At 37.3% G+C, this 23,037-nt stretch overlaps 1 protein-coding gene across 1 annotated transcript in view; it reads right to left on the bottom strand.

Annotated features, from left to right (window-relative positions):
• SLC2A13 (solute carrier family 2 member 13) overlaps window positions 1-23,037 on the bottom strand; it is a 378,958-nt gene that overhangs the window by 74,414 nt on the left and 281,507 nt on the right. Inside the window, exon 7 of the mRNA XM_058743107.1 lies at window positions 14,901-15,026. Coding sequence (XP_058599090.1) covers window positions 14,901-15,026 — 126 coding nt within the window. The remainder of the gene's footprint in view (window positions 1-14,900; window positions 15,027-23,037) is intronic.

Raw genomic sequence — 23,037 nt, 5'->3', positions numbered from 1 at the left:
GATCAAAGGGCACAAACTTTCAGTTACGAGATGAATAAATTCTGGGATGGAACGTACAGCATGGTGCTTATAGTTAATAATGCTGTAATGAATACTTGACATTTTCTAAGAGAGTAAATCTTGAATATTCTCACCACATACATACAGTACCTGTGTGAGGTGCTGGATGTGTTAACTTGATGGTGCACAATGTATACATATATTAAATCATGTTAGACACCTAAAAAATCATGTTGTACACCCTAAATATATACCATTTTTGTTATTCATACCTCAATAAAACTAAAAATGTTAATGCATTTTCATGAGCTTTAAAAGCTCATAAATTAATGATTTATAAGTGAATTTATAGTTTGGATACTTTTTCCTCAGTTATGTCACGGGCAGTTCAAGTAAGCCATTGTGAGAGAGGGGAATCCACACTGTTTAAAAATATTTTCTAAGGAAGGAACACATAATTTTGTAAATATCTACAGTCTATATTTTGTATGTGAAATACTCTGCCCTACAGTTTGCCACAAACTTTTATTCCTCAAGCTTTCCATTATCTGAGATTCCTAAAAGCCAGGATTGAGTTTTAAAATGTTGCAGATTCTACAACTCATTTTCATAAACCTTCTCTCCTTAAATGTGATTGACCCTAAGCAGTATATACTTGGTAAATATTTTTCTTTATGTATTTGTAAAAGAAACATTAGTTTCTTTACAGTAACTTTAAAGTAAACTTGTTTAAAAGTTGCTATCTATCTGTCCTGGATTATAAACCTTGAGGTAACCTCTGTGTATTTTTAATACATTTCTAATAGCATGTAGCACAATATCAAATATTAATATTATAAAATGAATACACAAAAAGCCTGTCTGTAGTTCCACCTAGAGGCCATACAAATGTGGACCGAATTTGAATTCTGTTATAAAATTCAACATACCAATAATTAAACACAAGAATATTAATAGTTACGAGTTTTTTTTCATGCAGGTCTATATCCAACCTTTACCGCAAAACTCACACATCAAATAAACAACAAAAGTTAAAATAAATTTTTATCTGTTTCATTTTTCAGAGGGTTTCAGGACACATGCACCTCTGAAATTGAAAGTAAAGCTGGCTAACACTGGGAACTCTTTATTTTAAAAACAATACTCTTTGGGGCTCCTGGGTGGCTAAGTCGGTTAAGCATCTGACTCTTGATTTCGACTCAGGTCATGATCCCAGGGTTGTGGGACTGAGCCCCATGTCCGGTTCTGCACTGAGTGTGGAGCCTGCTTAGGAGACTTTCTCTGCCTCTGCCCCTCTCCCCCACTTGCATATGCTCTTTCTCAAATAAAAAAAAATTAAAAATAATATTCTTAGATAAAACAAGACAGCACTTCTCATAGGAGAGGACAAGTGATAATACAGTGAAGGGCGTTACAGAGAACTCTTCCTAAAAATTCCAGTACAGAGTACTGTGTTCCGACAGTTTATAAGTGCCCCTCTAGCACTGTTTTGCAGCAGCGGGAATTCCAAAGGGTGCTGCTTCGTGAATGTCTATGCGAATTCCAAATGCTATGACATGGCTGTACAAATGGTATGTGTTGCAAGCCCAGATTTAGAAGTGGAAAAATAATTCTGTTCATTTCTTTTAAAGCCACTGCTGAAATCATGAGTGTAGGAAGGACCACAGTACTTGAAAACCTGGATTTTAGTTCACACGTGCTCTCTGGCAGGAAACTTTCTGAAAGTATTTGGATTTCAAATGCTGTTCTTCTTTCTGTATCATAGCAACATGTATAATCTGTTAAATGTCTTTATTAAAATATATAATACATTTTAAAATGCAGATACCATCCTTCCACACCCCTTATTAAAGCCTTACCCTCCTTCCACCTGTTCTTTAAAATTCTTCCTTCCCTTTCTATCAGGATTTTATCTTTTAAACCCAAAGCCATTTACATTAGTCCCTCCTTAAGAACCTTACCAACCCTCTACCCCTATAGAAGTATTCCCCAAACTGAAGGCATTTGTAATCCCCTTGTGATTGTTTCCCATATTTATTGTTTTCCTGTACTGTTATTTAACAGTTTTTTGTGTGTATGTGTGTGTGGAAATGAGCTTCCTTTTAAAACTTATATAAAAAAATTTATGCCTCTTCCACTGTGATGTACAGCTGATCCGGCTTTCTCAGTCAGAAGAGAAGTTATACGGAGGTAAGAAAAGAGCCCCAAATCCCAGTGCCATAATTGGGGCTAAAATGTTGTATGCTACAGACAGGTCTATCTGAGGTCAGTTATACTTCCACTCCACATTTTCTCTACTCTGTGACCAAAACTAATGGAACACCTACTAGGGCATAGTCCCCTTCTGGGACATTGCCAACTATACTGCAGAAGAAAAAGAGGACATGAGAAATCCTTGCTCTTAAAACTTGAGTTTAGAAGTGGCATGGATTGGGGGTGCCTGGGTGACTCAGTCGGTTGGTTGAGTGTGCAACTCTTGATTTCGGCTTAGGTCATGATCCCAGGGTTGTGGGACTGAGCCCCACGTAGGCTCCACGAGGAGAAGGGAGCCTGCCTAGGACTCTCCCTCTCCCTCTCTCTCTCTCTGCCCCTCCCCACCATCTCTCTTTCTTTCTCTATCTTAAAAAAAAAATGTGGCATGGATTGGTTCCACTCTCACTTCTTTGGCCAGAGCAAGTCATGTGGATAAGACTTAATGGGCCCAAAAAATCTAATCCTTCCCTAGCTAGTGCAGCAGATATTCTGAACAATAATACAATCCACCACACTTGCCAAGAATAGAAGATAGTTATGTAAAAAAAACCCCACAATGCTATTAATTTCTAGTTAGATAATGTTTCCTGCCAAGCATTAAAATCACACTAGTGCCAACCGATTTTCTTCTTAATTTATTCAGAATATTTGGAAAAGAACTCTCTCTCACTATGTGATAACATTTCGTATCCACATTCAGGTATGACATAAAGTCATTTACCTAAAACAATTGCCAGTATGCTTTCCACAGCTATAAAACATACCTATAAATATCAAATTAAAATTCCTAAATAAGGCTAACAGTTGAATTCACACTCACATATCCAGTATCAGCTCCAGCCATGCATTTTTCCTCCTCTTGTTCCCACTGTTCCCTGACCCCCCTTTTTGGCAAATCCCAACCTCCCCAGACTTCCTCTCTGCAGCAGCACATCTTCTGCTTAAATGCACCATTATTTGCTGAACCGAGACCTGCCACTGGTATTTTATATTTACCAAGCACGTGCAATTCAGTTCTTGGCCTTGAGTCTCACAGTCTTCTTTAGTCTTTTTTTAGTGAGAAATAACTGTCAGACTCCTTTACAAATGAAGTATGAACTGAAGAATAATACGAAAAACATAAACAGAACAAGGACTGGACTAGAAATGTAAGGTTTTGGCCTAAGATGAAGTGTAGTCAAATACATTGTAAGTATTTCTACTTGGATAAAACTGTTAAAATGTGCTTATCATTACAATTAAATGTCAACTAAGAAACTGTATAAATTAGGGGCGCCTGGGTGACTCAGTCGGTTGAGTGTCTGACTTCAACTCAGGTCATGATCTCGCGGTTCACGAGTTCGAGGTTGGCCTGAGCTCTGTGCTAACAGCTCAGAGTCTGAAGCCTGCTTCAGATTCTGTATCTCCCTCTCTCTTTGCCCCTTCCAGCTTGCGTTCTGTTGCTCTCTCTTTCTCTTTCAAAAATAAAACCATTAAAAAAAAATAAAAAAAAAGAAATTGGATAAATTAACATGGAAGAGGGAGATAAATTATTCAGAAATGTTTTGCTTTTCTGATTGTATACTTTGCAACCTAAATAGCATCATTCTGTGTAGTAAGGTCACTAAATCCAAGACAGGCTAAGTTTCTGGGCTTGAAAAAAGAAGAATCCAGAGGCCTGTGAATTACTTATGGATAGATGAAACTTACAAATACATAGTGTAGAATTACAGATCTTAAAGGCAGTATCTAGCATACTGATGTCTATTTAAGCAAAGACATGAAGAAAAGTGTAATTTAAAAAGTAAAATGGATTAAAATATTCTATATTAGATTCTCTCTCTACTTCGCTTAGTGTATGCTAGCAAAAATTAATTGTGAACTATATGATCATTGATTTAGAAGCACAACCTGAGGATTTTAAATTCTTAATATTAATAACTAATAAAAACATCAATCTTCTACATGAATATATTGATACTGATATAGTTTATTAATTATAAAATAAATTTCTCTTTATAAATGCAAAATAGTACCTTTATATGTACCTTTAAAGGTACCCATATGTTCCTTTAAAAATTAAAAAAAAGAGGTGATGAAGGGAAAATCCTGTTTTTGGGTGTTTGGCCTGGCTTCCTAATACCACTTGATCCTATACTCTCACATAGATATACTGCTTCCCCTGCATACCAGTGACTATCCGGAGGAAGTGTGCTGAATATTTCTTCCAATAATTTTTAAAAATTATTTTTCATGTAGTGTGACGACATGCAATATAGAGGATGCATCCCTGAAGCAAGTGGTGGAGTTTTATTTTTTAAACTTTTTTAGTGTTTTAATTACTACCAGGTAAACCTTTAATACTGTTCATTAAAATAGCATCACTCGTTTTTCCTTCAGAGATTCTCTTTCCTGGAAATAAGTATGAATGTAGAAGATTTCACTACAGTTGGAACACCATAGCCTTTCATTTGGAACTGCAGTACTTTGAAACCCTTATCTATTTTCCAGTGATGGCAGCCTTTTCCATTCTGTCAGTGAATAGTTACTGCCGAATGCCTGAATGTACAAGGCACCAAGGGATTAAAAACAGAGCAGGATACAGACATTGGAATTTATAATCTAGAAGTGAAGCTATATCCAAACCCAAATCACTAACATATAAGACAGTATAATTATCATGTAAGTTAACAGAGGAGTGCTGGAGACCAAGCAGAGGATATAACAAGCATTGTTTCCTGGGGCTAATCAGAGAGACTGCAAGGAAAAAAAATGACATCTGATCTGGGCAAAATATAATGGTTAGAAGTTAGGCAGAGATCAAAAAGAGGAAGAAGGAGGGTCAATTCTAGGCAGAAAGCACAGCCTGAGGAAAGGCATAGAGGTAGGAAATCACAGTGGCTATTAGGGTAATAGCAAGGGTTTCAGTTGACGAGACTTCCATGTGGGAGTGGGGTGGATGCTGGGAAAAATAAGTCTGGGTGTTGTATCAGAGTGCAGCTTTGAGAAAAGTATCTCTGCTGAATGAATACAATAAACCAGGCATTCAGTGTGAGTTAGAACAATGAACTGCCAAATAGGGGCTCTATCTAGCTATTTTAGTGTGCTAATTACAGAGCGAAAATGTTGTATTATAGGAAACAAATACTGAATCAGCACATTAAGTATGCCTCATTAGCAATACTTTTAAAGAGTCAGGATGTCTGAAGTTCCAGAAGAGATTATTTATGGTTCTGTGTATGTAGAGAGCCAGGAGATAGGGAGGTGGATGAAGAGATGCAGAAATAAATAGAAAGCATTTTAATGTACTTACCTGTTAGGAAGTGTTTATTCTAATTTAGAAAAAGTGTTATTGAATCTAAGAATCTAAGAAAAAAATTGCATTCTAAGAATCTAAGAAAAAAAATTAGTACAGGATACTTACTACTAACAGTTGCACAGGTTACTGCTACATTTAAAAATGTCTTCAGATAGACTCTTACTTGATCGTTATAAAAGCCATATTGTTCAACACAGCAAGTGTATTATTCCCATTATAGATGAGAAATAGGGCTCAGAGCAGCCCAGACTGTCCGGGTGCCACTTACGAGGTAAATGATAAAGGCTGAAATTAGAATCTACCTGACTCTAAAATGTGTATTTTCCTACTACCCATTTTTGCTCCCCTAAAAGTGGTGGACTTACTGGCTGGCTTTTGATTTTGAGAAAGTCACTGAGACCCTCTAAGTTCCACTGTCTTCATCTGTTTAATGGGAATGAAAATTACACTTCACAGAGATGTTGATTTGGTTTTGGAAAGTTGTATTTTTCCCTAGAAAGCTGTCCAGTTTATCTGTTTTCAAATGCACTGCACATTATTTCAAATGCATTGCACATGATTTTTACATTTTTTATTATCTGTTGTTATATACCTTTTTTATTCATTCTAAGTATCGCTTCTCTGTGCCTTCCCTCTCCTCTACCAGTAATGCCAGAGATGTCTCCATTATATTAGTCTTCTCTAAGAACCAACTTTTGTTTTTTGATCCTTTCTAATATTTTTCTGCGTTCTGTTATTTTCTTTCTCTTATTTTCCATGTCTGCTTACTCTACATGCTAATTTTCTATTCAAGTTCTAACTTCTTGTGGATCTGTTCATTACTTTTAATGTCCTATTTTCCACTATGATTTCTTCTTAACCAATTAATTGATTTTAAGATCATTTTCCTAAAGTTTCTGAAGAAAAGCAGAAAGGGCAATAAATATATTTATGTTGCATTGCAGTATTAGAGCACTTTGTTCAGAAAATATATTTTACATACCAATTATCTGAATTTACTTAGAAATTTATTAGACTATATATGTATTTATACAAACTCATTAAACTTATACTTTTTTCAAAAATTTTTAAATGTTCATTTATTTTTGAGAGAGAGAGAGAAAGAGAGAGGGAGGCGGGGAGAGGGAGGGACAGCATGAGTGGGGGAGGGCAGTGAGAGAGGAAGACACAGAATTGAAAACAGGCTCCAGGCTCTGAGCTGTCAGCACAGAACCTGATGTGGGGCTCCAACTCACTAACTGTGAGATCATGACCTGAGCCAAAGTTGGGCTCTTAACTGACTGAGCAACCCAGATGCCCCTATTCTTTTATGGTAACTCTTTTTAAGTATTCAATGTTTGCTTGAAAATGATAAAATTTTCTTTATATGAGGTTCATTATTTCTGTTACATTAAGTTTATTAGTTAGTTTTCCAAATTCTCTAATCTGTATTTTTTGTGTCTTCTTGAATAACACCTAATTTTTTTCATTATATTTCCAACCTTTCTAAGATTATCTCTTGTAAACAGCATTACATTAAAAAAAATCCAGTATGAGAATATTTGCCTTTCATAGGTTGTTTAATTGGTTTATTTTTATTATAATAACCATTGCATTTACATTTAATTTTGATTTTTTTGGTGATTTCCCTTAACTATAGTTTTTCCTCTTTTCTTATCTTAGTAGTTTGCTTGATTTTATTTTTCCCCCCCACTAGTACATATTTTTAAGAGACTACACTCACATTTTTGACACTTATAATTAACAAGCTGAAAACCTTAATCTCCATTTCCTTCTGCAAACAAAGGAATGTACATGGATTTTTTCCCTAAAAGTTCCCATACCCCATTCTATGTTATTTATCTAGAATTTTAGCTTTCCAAGATTTATTTTTATTTTTAGCAAAATTTGCATAAGTATGACATTTGTCATATATGTGTATACACATATACATGCACATATACATACACTGCACACATCAAGCGTGCAACTGTCAGTATAATTGACAAAATTATACTATTTCCTTTATTTCTTCAAACAGATTTTAAAATTTCATATCTTTTTTGTAATGCAAGCTTCTTAGGTATTGATTCTCCGTTCTGTCATACTTGGCTTCTTTCCCTCATTAATTGATGTAGTTTGTAACTTCTGATGGTCCTCTCACATTTACTGATTTGCCTTCCATGGAAGTCCTGGGTTCTGACCACTGCATGTTTATTTCTAAGGTGGCTCTACGGATAGGCACTGTGACATGAGAACCTGTATTTCCTCATAGTAATGGCTCCTGGCTTTCCTTTCTCCTGTGTGACACTATTTCTAATCAAGGTCCTACAGCAGAGAAGTTTACAGCTTACCCAGCCCAGCCCAGCCCAGCCTGACACATTTTCTTGTCCCTATTTCAGAGCCTGTACGGCACTGCATAGCTCCACAGACAAAGCCTGGGCTCCATCTCTCTCAGCAGCTAAAATGCTGGCCTCTCACTCTCAAGGTTTGCTTCCCTTCTGATATTCCCTGGGCTCCCGGATTTCCCTGTGGCTTGCTGCTCTTGCTCTTATTTGTGGCACCTGGGGATCTCCCTCAAATTCACCTGTGCATGAAACTTGTACTTGCATGTGTAGGGGATGCATATGGCAGTGTAAGGGATGATAGGGTGAGAATGTTTTCCATCAATTCAGTGTATTTTCTTTTTTTTTTTTTTTTTTTTAATTTTTTTTTTTTTCAACGTTTTTTAATTTATTTTTGGGACAGAGCGAGACAGAGCATGAACGGGGGAGGGGCAGAGAGAGAGGGAGACACAGAATCGGAAACAGGCTCCAGGCTCCGAGCCATCAGCCCAGAGCCTGACGCGGGGCTCGAACTCACAGACCGCGAGATCGTGACCTGGCTGAAGTCGGACGCTTAACCGACTGTGCCACCCAGGCGCCCCCAGTGTATTTTCTAGAAGTATGCTAAATAATTTTTTATGGGTTTTACTTTTTTATTTTTAATTGTGGTAAAACACACATTAACATAAAACTTAGCATTTAAAAATTTTTTTTAATGTTTATTTATTTTTGGGAGAGAAAGAGACAGAGCATGAGCGGGGGAGGGATAGAGAGACGGGGGACACAGAATCTGAAGCAGGCTCCAGGCTCCGAGCTGTCAGCATACAGCCTGATAAGGGGTTCGAACTCAGTAACCGCAAGATCATGACCCAAGTGGAAGTCGGATGCTTAACCGACTGAGCCACCCAGATGCCCCAAAAACTTAGCATCTTAATTTGCCATTTAAAATTTTAACCATTTTATTTATTTATTCATTTATTAAAATGTTTTTAGCGTTTATTTATTTTGAGGGAGAGACAGAGTACGAGCGGGGAGGGACAGAGAAGCAGGCTCCAGGCTCTGAGCTGTCAGCACAGAGCCTGATAAGGGGCTCGAACTCACGAACTGTGAGATCATGACCTGAGCCGAAGTCGGACACTTAACCAACCAAGCCATGCAGGTGCTCCAAATTGTAACCGTTTTAAATGGTACGGTTTAGTAGTGTTAAGTATATTCATCTTGATGTATGAAGCAATCTCCAAAACCCCTTTCATTTTGCAAAACTGAAAGCCCACACCCATTAAACGACAACACACTATTCACCACTTCCCCCTGCCTGTGCCAATGACCATTCTTCTTTCTGTTGACTACTCTGGGTACCACATATTAGTGGAGCCATATGTATTTTTGTGACTGGCTCATTTCACTTATCTTATGCCTTCAAGATTCATCCATGTTGTACTATGTGCCATAATTTCCTTAAGTGAATGATACATCATTGAATGTATAGGCCACATTTTCTTTTTCCATGCATCTGTCACCTGTCACTTGCATTGCTTCCATCTTTGGCTTTTATGAATAATTCTGCCATGAACATAGGCATTCATATATTTCTTTAGGACCTTTCCTTCAATTCATTTCAGTGTATATTCATAAATGGAATTGTCAGATGATATATAATTCTGTTTTTTAAAATTTCGTGAAACCACTGCACTGTTTTCCATAGTGGCTGCACCAATTTACATTTCCATCAACAGTGTACCAGTTTCCAATTTCTCCACATCCTCCACAACAATGTTTTTGATAGTGGCCACCCTAATGGGTATAAAATAGTATCTATTATAGTTTTGATTTGCATTGTCTTAATGATTAGTGATGTTGAGCAGTTTTTTATGTGCCTATTGGCCAATTATGTATCTTCTTTAGACAACTGATTAAATAAAAACTTTCTATTGAAATTTAACAACATAGATATTAGAAAAGCATGCCAGCTGACTTAAAGTTTTATTTCCAACTAATTTTTTTAAGTTATTTATTTTGAGAGAGAGAGAGAGAGAGTAAGCACAAGCCAGGGAGGGGCAGAGAAATTAGGAGAGAGACAATCTCAAGCAGGCTCAGTGCCATCAGTGCAGAGCGTGATGCGGGACTCGAACTCATGAACCATGAGATCACGACCTGAGCCGAATCTGAGAGTCGGACACTTAACCAACTGAGCTACCCAGGCACCCCTACAGCTTATTATAGTTGATTATATAGGCAAATGGTTTTTGTTATTTTGAGACAATTCTGAGTTCACCAAAATCATACTAACTCCATCATGAGTGGTATTACTATTCCAGCTGGTGTCTGTTCAGGAAATAGCTACAGTTAGAGATCGGGATATATGGCTCTGAATTTCCCCAATTCTTGACCCCAAAATATCTATAAACAGTATATCTCGGATGCAAATACAAGACAATGGTAGACTTTGCCCTGAGAATTCTACCCCAAAGCACTGTATAAAAGATATCAACCAACAAAAATATAATGAATGTCATTTACCTATAAATGGAAAATATGTTGCAGGAATTTTTCAAGGTAACTGCCTTTTTCCTAGCACAGATTGAAGCAGCCAATCACAGTGGCTAAGCTAGAAGAGGCCTGTCACTCAACACAGAGAAGAGTGAGAAAGCCTGTTCTTTTTTTTGAAGGGGAGTGGCAGAGAGTTTGAGATCATTCTAAGAATATTCTACAAACCTAAAAGTTCTCTGTACACACTGTTTAACTATTTGTATTTTTCCCTACGTATAACCTGTGCCTCGCTTTTCTCTAGTAGTGAGTGCAATCAAGGAATAATGGTCTAAATATATAAATAACACGTAAGAATAAGTTAACATAAAAGAAATAATATACATTTCTATTAAGAACTCATGCAATCTGTTATGTGCAAATAGTGAGAACAAAACTACTCTTTTGAGGCCTCTGATCTCAAGACCTTCTACTGAGGACAGGAGAAATGCCTAATTTTAGTGCTCCTTTATCATTAGTATACATTTCTAATATGTTTTAAAGTTAATTCTGCAAAGTACAGGAAATGACATAGATAAATTTCATGACATAGTCATAATTTTAGACAAGCAAACTTTCAGTTTTTGTCTATTGAAAAAAGAATCCTAAGGGTTAAAACTGTGAAGTATTACATCCAGAAATATTTAATCAATTAACTCACTAATGAAGCTTGGCTGATGAAAATTATACACTGGGTATTTTTAAAAGAAGCTCTTTTCAAGCTCTGATTTTAAGTAATAATTGCATTTCTTTTACATATTTATTTGTGATTAGTATATTTAAAATGTGGTCTGGATTTTGAGTCAAATACTGTATAATTTACTTCTTCTTTGAAGTAATTCCCTAATAAAATGATTAATGACAACAGCATTATGATTAATAATGATACATTATACTTTACAGCTTTGAGGAGCTACAAGTACTTTACAGATTTCATTGCCTTCTTCAGTTCTATGAGGCAGACAGGAAAAGAGCATATTATTCTTTTTATGGGAATTTAGAACATATAAGAAGTTAAAGCCATATCAAAGAATACTTACATATTTTCTGCATGCATAGATATATGTATTAGTTCATAAATGTGGGGAATATTTGTTCTATACAAATATTTCATTTATGTGGCTACCACAATGTAATCTGTCAAAAAGAGAAAGGTTTCTAGCTTTCTAGACTGATTACATGCCAATGACTGCCAACTTTTATCATTACATTGCTTAATTTCACTAAACTCCAGGAAAGTACTCAAAGAAAACAGCAGTTCCATGAAAGAATTTAAAGTGATATTTATGTTGACTTCAAAATTCTCTTTTACTTAAGTTTCAGAGTTTGAAAATTACTGGTGCAGTTAAACAATGTGCAGTGGGAGAAATCGCCTTGGAATATGTAGGAACATTGTCTCAAGAGACAAACTCCTACAGGTTAGGACAGAGTTGGGTCTGGAATCCGGATTTCCTGGAGTCTAGGCTTGAGTGCTTTCTACTTTAAGTTTGTGTAACATACAACTGCAGTGTTTCATGCCCTTCTTTCACCAGTATACACTGGAAAGTAATACTGTTACGAAAATCAGTTTAAAAGATTGTTTAAAAGACTAGTTTAAAAGAACTGCAGTCATTGAAGTCACTGATTATAAACATACTCATTCTGTAAGTTTAAAAAATAAGACTTGCCTCAGTTGGTTAAGCGTCTGACTCTGGCTCTGGTCTTGATCTCAGCGGTTTGTGAGTTCAAGCCCCACATTGGGCTCTGTGTTGTCAGTGCAGAGCCTGCTTGGGATTCCCCTCCCCTCCCCTGCCCCCCACCCCCTGTCTCCTTCTCTCTCTACCTCTCAGTCACTCACTCTCTCTCTCTCAAAACAAATACATAAAACTAAAAAAAAGAAAAAGTCTGTTAAAAAATAAAAATAAATACAAGTAAGAATTGTTCCTGGGTGCCTAGAAGGTTCAGTTGGTTGAGCATCCAACTCTTGATTTTGGTTTAGGTCATGATGTCACAGTTCGTGAGATCCAGCCCTGCATATGTTTCTGTGCCGACAGCACAGAGCTTGCTTGGAATTCTCTCTCTCCCTTTCTCTCTGCCCCTCCCTTGCTCATGCTCTCTCTCTTCTCAAAATAAATAAATAAATAAAATAAAAATAAATAAATAAACAACAACAACAACAACAACAACAACAACAACAACAACAAAAATAAGACCTATTCCTTTGCTGGGTAAAATCTTATTATTTTAGTGTACTCCCAATAGTTTATTTTTGCTTGTATCCCTTGCCTGAGGAGACATAGCCATAAATAGTGCTAAGGCTCATATCAGATTACTGCCTATGTTTTCTTCTAGGAATTTTATGATTTTGGGTCTCACATTTAGGAGATGTCTAATCCATTATAAGTTTATTTTTGTGTATGGTGTATGAAAGTGATCCAGTTTCATTCTTTTGCATACAGCTTTCAAGCTTTCCCAACACTATTTGTTGAAGAGACTCTATCCCCATTGTATATTCCTGCCTCCTTTGTCATAGATTAATTGACCAGAAAAACGTAGATTTATTTCCGGACTTTCTGTTCTGTTCCAAGGATCTATCTGTGTATTTTTGTGCCAGGACCAGCTTTGTCGAAATCTGGGATTGTGATACCTCCAGCTATGTTCTTTTTTCTAAAGATTTCTTTGACTATTTGAAGTCTTTTTTCATTCCATACAAATTTTAGGATTATTTGTTCCGGTTCTGTGAAAAATGCAATTGGTATTTTGATAGGGATTGCAATGAATCTACAGATTGCTTTGGGTAGTATAGACATTTTAATGATATTAATTCTTTCAATCCATGAGCATGGTATAACTTTCTATTTTGTCTATGCCATCTTTGATTTCTTTCACCATTGTCTCTCAGTTTTCGGAGTACGGGTCTTTCATCTGCTTGGTAAAATTTATTTTGAGGCTTTTGTTCTTTGGGGGCAACTGAATATAGAATTGTTTTCTTCTTTTTCTGCTGCTTTGTTATTAGGGTATAAAATGCATATCAATTTTATATCCTACCACTTTACTGAATTCATTTTTCAGTTTTAATAGTTACTTGGTGGAATCTTTATAGTATCATGTCATCTGCAAATAGTGTCAGTTTTCTTCCTTACCAAGTTGGATGCCTTTTCTTTTTCTCGTCTGATTACTTTAATTTGGATTTCTAGTACTGTGTTGAGTAAAAGTGGTGAGAGTGGACATTTTTGTCTTGTTCCTGAATTTAGAGGAGAAGCTTTCAGTTTTCCACCACTGAGTATGATGTCAGCTCTGGGTTTTTCATATATGGACTTTATTAGTTTGAGGTATGCTCCTTCTAAACCCACTTTGTGTAAAGTTTTTTTTTTATCACGAACAAACATATTTTGTCAAATGCTTTTTCCGCATCTACTGAAATAATCATATGGTTTTTGTCCTTCCTCTTTTTAATGTGATATATCACAATGAATGGTTTATGAGTATTAAACCACACTTGCATCCCTGAGATAAAAGCTTTTGCATAGCAAAGGAAACCACCGACAAAACAAAAAGCCAAACTAATGAATGGGAGCAGATATCTACAAGTGATATATATCTGATAAAGGGGTTAACATCCAAGATATATAAAGAATTTATAAAACTCAATACTCAAAAACCAATCTGATGTAAAAAAAAAATGGGCACAATATCAAAACAGACATTTTTCCAGAGAAGACACACAGATGACCAAGAGACACATGAAAAGATGCTCGACGTCAATAATCATCAGGGGAATGAAATCAAAACACAATGAGATAGCACCTCACAACTGTCAGATTGGCTAGAATCAAAAAGACAAGATCTAACAAGTGTTCACAAAGATGTGGAGAAAAGGGAACCTTCGTGCACTGTTGGTGGGAATGCAAATTGGCGCGGCCCACTATGAAAAACATGGAGTTTCCTCAAAAAATTAAAAATAGAACTACCATGTGATCCAGTTATTCCTCTATGAGGTATTTACCCGGAGAAAATAAAAACACAAATTTCAAAAGATATATGCGCCCCTATGTTTACTGCAGCACTATTTACAATAGTTTAGATATGAAAGCAACCCAAGTGTCCAACAACAGGTTAATGGATGAAGATGTGGCATATATACACAATGGCATATTACTCAAATATTAAAAAAAAATGAGATCTTGCATCCGTGACAACAAGAGTGGCCCTCGTGGGAATCAGACTAGGTGAAGTAAGTCAGATGAAGAAACACAAATACCATTTGATTTCATTTATATGTAGAATCTAAAAACCAAACAAATGAAAAAAACTAACAAAAATACAGACTCTTAAATACAGAGAACAAACTGGTGGTTGCCTGAGGGGAGTTTGGTTGGAGGGGATGAATGAAATGTGAAAGGGATTAAAAGGTATAAACTTCCAGTTATAAAATAAATAAGTCACAAAGATGAAATGTATAGCATAGGGAATATAGTAATAAAAAGGTTTCATTCTGAAAGCTTATTTCATGTTCTTATGGTATATAATAAATGACATACCTGCCCCATGCTGCCTCATTTGTAGATGCTTTATTAACTGGAACACAGGAAGAGTCAATGACAGTTGATCTGTTCATCTTGTAGCAAAAACCACAGTCTGGATCCAACATACATTCATTACAGTAACTGTAAAATAAAATGAAAAAGCTTGAAATACTGTGAGAATTACCAAAATGTGACAAATAGCATGTTAGAGACAATTGGTATTCTTCTACATTTTTGACTGTACTTTGCAGGAAGCTTGGGGCCATGTGACTTGTCTTAGCCACGGCAAAGTGACGTGTGCTGAGGCTCGTGAGAGCTGGCAAGTCTCCTCCATCTGTCTCTCCCCTGGCTGCAGCAACTTTGGAAGCCACTTAGAGGTGGAGGAAGCTTGGATCTGAGACACTGGGTGTAAAAGAACTCCAACTGTCCCTCAGGAAATAAACTTTTGCTTTTCTAAGCCACTGAAATTTGTTGCCAAAGCATCATGGACTGGCCCAATTTGACCCAGCTGATTGGTTCCAAAATGTACCAAAGCATTTATTTCTCGTCTCTATTATGTACCATATCTTTTAAAAATGGAAAATATATTTCCCAATATATATACTGAAATAGAAAATAAAAAGAGTGAAAACAATATAAAGGAAAAAGTTAAAAAAAACACCACACCAATAATGGTCCCTTGTTAATGTCTTGGTAGATGTCTGTACTTTTAACAAACCTACACTGAGTATCAAGTGTGTGTTATGCTTAACTTAAAATAAGCTGGTATAGGAATAAAAGGCTAACTTTTCTCTAAGTTAATTACATCTACTGGTTGCATCACTGAGCCATAATCAATTAATCACTGCTCACCTAACAGCAGTATCCTAACTGCAGAAAATCCTAAAGAGGCAAAATCCTTTAAAGGGGAAGATTTTCCAACCCAAGTCTGCAAAGTACTTGTAAATGTGTTTTCTTGCTGTCAAACTCGTTTGCCAGACAATTCTGGAGTATGTCCTGCGTGGCAGGCACACACAGGCACTGGAGACACTCAGATGAATAAAACAAAGTCCCCGCTCCTTGGTAAATAAAAGGCAAGGACAGGAACAGATAGACAAATAAATAATGGCAGTGTAATAGAAATTAGTGTGAATGACTCTAAGGACTGAATCCTGTTCATTTGTCTGTTAAGCACTGGAGATAATGTGAGAGGAGATATTTGAGGTAGATCATAAAAGAAATTTACTAGGCAAAGAAGTAGAGAGAAGAGCATTTAAGAGGACTGCTTATTTTACAATTAAAGATCAGTCAGTACAGACTTTTTTTTACCGTGTATGAGTAATTATACTACTGGGTGCCGGGTAAGAACTACGGCAAGTTATTCAGAAAAGATGTGAATTCTCAAAATCAAAATACTTCTTTGACTAATTAAGCTAAATGGAAAAACAACAGCATTGTTTAAAAACAAGATTATCATTTCAGCCTCCTTCTGTAAACTTTTCAGTTTGCAAACAGCCATCCCTAATTTTAAATGAGATTTCAGACTCCTTCAGGCATAGCTTGGAAGTACTGAAGATTTGGTTCTAGGATACTGATGAAAAAGTTTGAAATATCTTGAGAATTACCAAAATGTGACAAATACAAAGGGAGCAAATGCTGCTGGAAAAATAGTGCCGACAGACCTGCTTAATGTGGGGTTGCCACAAAACTTCAATTTGTAAAAAACACAATATTCTGTGAAATGCAATAAAGCAAAAACTCATGAAAGTAAGCTATGCCAGTACTAAAAGCAAGGGAAAAAAAAGGCCTTTCAAAGCCCACTGAAAGGTCAACATAACTTTAGGAAGGTGATACAGCACTATAAATATAAAAGTGTCCACACTTGTGATAGACTAAACAGAACAACAGGTAGCATTCGAAGTACTCTGGGCTTCTGGCCTTCATAGCTAGAAGGCTGATTACGAAAGGATGGTAATTCCTACTAGTATTTGGTTGGTTGATTCCACCCAGGTAAAGTAGAATCTAACAACCCTGATTGTTCCAATGGCTTTAAGTGATAGTTATTTGGGAAAGGTCAACTCATCCAATTGTAGAGAAATGACTCTACTTTATTTCTTTAAACATAATTCCTGTAACAGGCCAAAGAAAGTAATGATAAAGGTTAACAGTTACCAAAAACCTACTACATGTGCATGTCAGACATACAAGATGTTCATTCATGACACTTTACCTCCTCCATCTGACTCTCCATTCAAGCTTCTGACCCTGACCACAAGCTACTGTTCTTCCAGCTTGCTGGTAAATGATTCTCGCTCTGCCATGGTGATTCATTCAGTACAAGTATTTTCCACTTATGTGCCAGCCACTATTCTGAGGGCTGAGGCACATTAGTAAACAAAACAGATTCCCTACCCTTGAGGAGCTGGTTTGCCTATGTGATTTCCAGTTAATTGACCCCTCTACTTGCTCCCTATTCATTAGCTTTTTACTTTTAGGTCCATCCTTCTCTAGCTTATTGACCATCCTAATTTTCCCTGCCCATTTATCTTTCCATCTTGCCTGACTAAGCAACATCCTAAATTTCCCTGCCCATATTTTTCTATCTCTGCTGACAAGGAAAAATCCTGGCCATATATGAGTGTGAACATTTGCCTTTTCTGTGCCTTCCCCAGTATACTCAAGTGCAGCTGAGGGCATCACACAACAGGGTAGATCAGTAGATCCTCTCTAATACACTGCTGCCAGCCTCAAAAGGATCCTCAATGGCCTGACATTCTCAATAATTCCCTCTAGTCAATTCCATCCATACAAGGACTTTTTCAACCATACGACACAAGGAGTATTCTTCAAATCTCCAAAGCTCTATGCCTTTTTGTCACTTCATATCCAGCTTCACAAAGAAAACAGATGAAAATGGTAAAGATGGGAACTTTATACACTTACAGCAAACACAGAAACCATCCTACTTTCCCTCTGCTACCATTACAGAGAAATTGTTTTTCCCCTCTATCTGGGCTTTATTTCTATTCCATCTCCTTAGCCCATTTCAGACCCTTTTGATTACTGTTCCTTTTTCTTACACATCTACTGTCTTAAGATGGAAGATTAGCTTTTTGATTTGACAGCTTTCTTCTTTCTTAATGTAGGAAGTTATAGCTATGAATTTCATTTTGAACACTGCATCCCATATTTGGTATGTTTGGTCTTCATTTTCATTCATTTCAAAGAATTTTCTAATGTCCCTTGTGACTTCTTTGACCCACCAGATTAAGAAGTATTATTTAATTTTCACATCTTGGTGAATTCCCCAAATTTCTTTCTGTTACTGATTTCTAATTTCTTTTAAAATTGTTTTAATGTTTATTTTTGAGACAGACTGTAAGTAGGGAAGGGGTAGAGAGAGACAGAGACACAAAATCTGAGGCCGGCTCCAGGCTCTGGGCTGTTAGCACAGAACCTGACATGGGGCTTAAACCCACGAACTGTGAGATCATGACCTGAGCCAAAGTTGGATGCTCAACCGACTGAGCCACTCATGCACCCCTCCAATTTCACTCCAATGCTAATGGAAAATATACTCAGTATGATTTCATATTTTTAAAATTTATTGAGGCTTGTTTTCTGGCCTGGCATGTGATCTATCCTGGAGAACGTTCCTTGTGCACTTAAGGAGTGTATATTCTGTTGGTAGTGGAGTTTTCTCTAAATGTCTGTTCGATCTGGATGGTTTGTAGTCAATAAACTAATCTTGAAGCACCTTAGCCCCCTGTTTTCTAACAGTATGCACTTCTACTTAACTCTGCCCACATACTGGAAATTGTCATAATCTAGAGGTCAGCAAACTACAGTCCTTGAGACAAATGAGACCACTACCACCACCTGTTTTTGCAAATAAAGTTTTACTAGAACACAGCCATGCCCATTTGTTTGCTTACTGTCTATGATGGATCTAAAGCTTCAACAGCAGAGCCAAGAATCCATGTGGCCTGCAAAGCCACAAATATTTACTATCTGACCCTTTATAGGAAGTCTGCTGATCCCTGATCTGGAACACATACTCTGACCCCACATGCATATTTCTCATTCCTTTCCTTAAAGATCTCACTTTCTTACTCTAAGACAACTGCTTTGCTACCTCAGAGACCTTCTACACTCCCTTCTTTCTGATCTTTCACTCACTCCATGGCTTTTTGTTCTCATCTGTCAAAACTTTCATGGTGAACCTTGTTACCACTCTCACCAGACCCTCCAAATCTTTGTATTTTGGTCCTTCTATACATCGCTCTATACACTTTAATGTTTGGCACTTTCCAGCCGTCTTTGTTCTTTTCCTTCTATATCTAGGTTGTTCCATACTGATGGGAGAATTAACACGTCCAGGCACACTGATAAAAGTACACATTCATAGTATTCAGCCAACCACAGCTGGATCCTCACTGCTACCAGGGAACTTTTACCTGTCAGTCAGTGCCTTCCCCCACTTCCACAACTGATGCCCCAAACACCAACTCTCCTCTGACCCCAAACCTATCCCCCCCACACCCCCCACATCTCTTAGAAGATGGCCTTGCCTGGCTTGAAGTGAAAACTGAAGGGATGAGACAGGAACATTCTCAGCTTTAAATCCAGACATAACAAAGATCTCGACAGCCAGGTCTATCTTCACCTCTTTTCTTCCAGGCTCTGCAAAAGGTCATCCCTCCACCAGGGCTTTTCATCTCGATCTCTTCACCAGCATGAACACCCTGTTCCATTGGTTATTTTCTTCTCTTTCTACTTTCCAACCTCTTCTAGAATACACCACAGTTAATGTGCAGCCCTTCCCTTGTTGAGAAAAACTCGAGAAGCTGTCCTCTCTACTCTCCATACTTGTCCTCCATACTGGTTCATGTGGGTCAATCAGGGAAAAGAGGCCAAATATTAAACAGTATTCCATTTCCTTGCCACGACAGACAGTCATCTGGACTTAGAGACACTCAGGCTTCCAGAAGCAAGATAAAATTCCCTACCACTCCCTCATTCTTGACCTGCATTTTTTTCATCATATAGGCTATTTTATGGCAAAAAATTCTCCCAAATGTAACAATATTTCTATCTTTAACATGACATTTAGAAGGTGACACGAAACTTTAAATATCCTGAGGAATCTGCTAATTGACCTTTTAGAGAGCATGTATCATAACTGTGGCTCTAACAAATGGCATGAAAAAAGAATAACATCTATTTTTTAATTCAGAATTTATTCTGTAAGGCTTTCTTGAACATGACCTGATGAATTTACGTCATGTTTTATACATATAAAAGCTGAGAACTTAAATATATTGATGCTAGATCCATGCTCCTAAGAATACTCTAAACACAGATGAAAACATTTTTGTGTGAAAAGCAAACTGGCAAATTAGGCCCCACTTATCTTCTTTCACACTGTGGACTGGAGTGAGTCCTAAATTCTGGACTTCAAGTTTTCCATCTCAAGAGCATATGATCTCTAAGAAACTACCCAGCTGCAAGATTCTACATGAAAGAAAATGAAATACATATATGCTAACTCTTAATTCACACAAACTCTAACAGTTTAAAACAGATCACAATGCTGTGACATCTAACAAATATTTACTCTTGCATGCTGATTTCAAGGACAAGAATTATAAGTGTGCCCTACTTTAAGATGCTCTAGGGGTGCCTGGGTGGCTTGGTCGGTTAAGTGTCCGACTTCGGCTCAGGTCATCATCTGGCGGTCCGTGAGTTCGAGCCCCGCGTCAGGCTCTGTGCTGACTGCTCAGAGCCTGGGGCCTGTTTCAGATTCTGTGTCTCCCTCTCTCTCTGCCCCTCCCCTGTTCATGCTCTGTCTCTTTCTGTCTCAAAAATAAATAAACGTTAAAAAAAAATTAAAAAAAAAAGATGCTCTAGATTTACAAGAGAAATGAACTAAGAAGGTATTTGCAAAAGGACTGTGCTTTATAAAAGGAATTGCCAAATGAATTAAACAAAATGCGAATTCCTCCCTACTGATACACACTATTTTACAAATCAATATGTAGTACAGTTGATGAAGAGATGGCCCACTTCTGTGCACTGTGCACATCTCCATCATAGAACTCCAATGTTCTTTACCGACTGGTTTACAAATAGACTGTGAAGACTGTATCCCAAGGGCAAAAAGACCATGTTTATCAACTCTTATCTGCTACACCCCATTGTAGGCTGGTTCCTCAATACATGTATATTGAATAAATCAGCATGACAACTCTATAAATCAAGGCATTACTGTAGGTTCATTAGCCTGTTCTGCCCATTTATGGAGAATAATTTAGGGAGGGGTGGGTGAAGTGAAGTGAATATCTGAGTCATGATGAGAATGAAATAAAAAGAAGGTAAACCTAATTGCTAGAGGATACCTTAAGCTGAGCTCGGCTTTTAAACTGCCAGAGGCTAAAGCTGACATTTGCAAACATTCAGGCCACAACCCAAATGAAATTGGTTAGTAAATTTGATAACTCACTTTCAGAAACACCAGCTAGAAGGGCTAATTTCCTTGAAGCCTAAAGAGCCACAGTAAGAGAGGGCCCTCTTTTATTTTATTTTTATTATTTTTTTAATATGAAATTTATTGTCAAATTGGTTTCCATACAACACCCAGTGCTCATCCCAACAGGTGCCGAGAGGGCCCTCTTTTAAATCACATCCTGCAAAATTTCTTAATAGGACATTATGATATTTGGAGACAATGTGTGGTAAATAAACGTGCCTAGAATTCATGCTATTGTTCTTGGCTGTGGATACTTTCACCTGGGGAAGTTATACGATGGCCAATGATGTTCTTCTTCTAGAAACTGCTAGGGGAACTGAATGCAGAGCATATTAGACATTCCAACAACACATGGGAAAATATATAATCTAGATAATAATTACAATTGGAACCAAACAGTTCATTACTTGATAGTTGAAGAGAAGAAAGATTTACGCTTGCAATCTCTGACGTTTTTAGAAAGGGAGAAAAATAAGTGTTCACTTATTTAGAACAAAACTGGTTCTGAAACTTTAAAATGTTTCCAATTAAAGTAAAAAAAAAAAAAGAGCAGGATAAAAGCTTAGTGTCTAAAGGAGAGAAAGGATGGCCTATTTTCATTTAATCAAGTGTTTACATGTTTCATATGGCGCCAGGGTCTCAACCAAAGGTGCCCTTTCCTCTCTCCTCAGCAAATCTTTAAAAAATTGATTTGGGTTAATTCAGAACATTTTTAGTTTCTACTCTGTGAAGTCAAGTGTGAACTCAGCCCTCTAGAGAATGGTCCATTTGTTTTTAAGTATGTGTCATTGAGCCCAATGAGATGGAGCATTAAGAACAGTGTTTGGTCTTAAAATGTCTCTGGCTGGCGTGGCCTAACTTTCAGACAATCGGCGATGGCAACTGCAGCTGTTACGGTAATCTGCTGGTACAGGCCCACTTCCACTCTCTGTGGGAAACTGTGTTCATTCGCTTGTTCCTCGTGCATGAATTTAACACCCTACTTTGTGCACTAATGTCACTATGTGCCCCATGACAACTACTCTAGACTTTCCCTACCATCCCCTTCTGTTTACTGCCCTGCTGCTTTCAGCAGGTAACTTGGAACCAAATTGACCAGAGACTACCCTAACTGGGAGGTGAGGGGACAACAACCTGCCTTGCTTGTAGCCCTCTGCACGACTGGGTTTCCCCATGAACACTACAAAGAGAACTCTAGGACACCTGCCTTCTTTCTTGGCCACAGTGTGGATGTCAGGTGACCCCTCTGTCTTATTTGGACTGTGTAAGTAGGGAACTTGTGTGAATGTGAAAAAAAAAAGTGCTGGAGGACTTAAGTAAATGGTTGTAAATGAATTTAAAAAAGCTGGGGACCTAGTGGCACTGACTTCATGAGGCAAGTCATGCCTCACCACTCCACTAAAGCTGCTCTCAGAGAGACTGCCAGTGGTTGTCTTGTTGTTAATTCTGGGTGCTTTTCTAGTATTAATTTATTGTTCTGTGGTAAAATTTACCAAAAATGTTTCCCTTTTTCCTGGCATTTCCTTATCCCTTGACACTACTCCCTTTATGTTTCCTCCTTTTCCCAGACTGGTGGTCCTTAGTCTTTTCTTTCTCCTCTTGGTCCTTTCTCCTTTGTTTCTGTTCTTGGCAATGGTCCTTCAT

This window comes from Neofelis nebulosa, chromosome 8 (assembly GCF_028018385.1).
Source record: "Neofelis nebulosa isolate mNeoNeb1 chromosome 8, mNeoNeb1.pri, whole genome shotgun sequence".
Lineage (NCBI taxonomy): Eukaryota > Metazoa > Chordata > Mammalia > Carnivora > Felidae > Neofelis > Neofelis nebulosa.
Note: the sequence above shows the minus strand (reverse complement) of the source record. Positions and strands in the feature narration are given on the sequence as shown.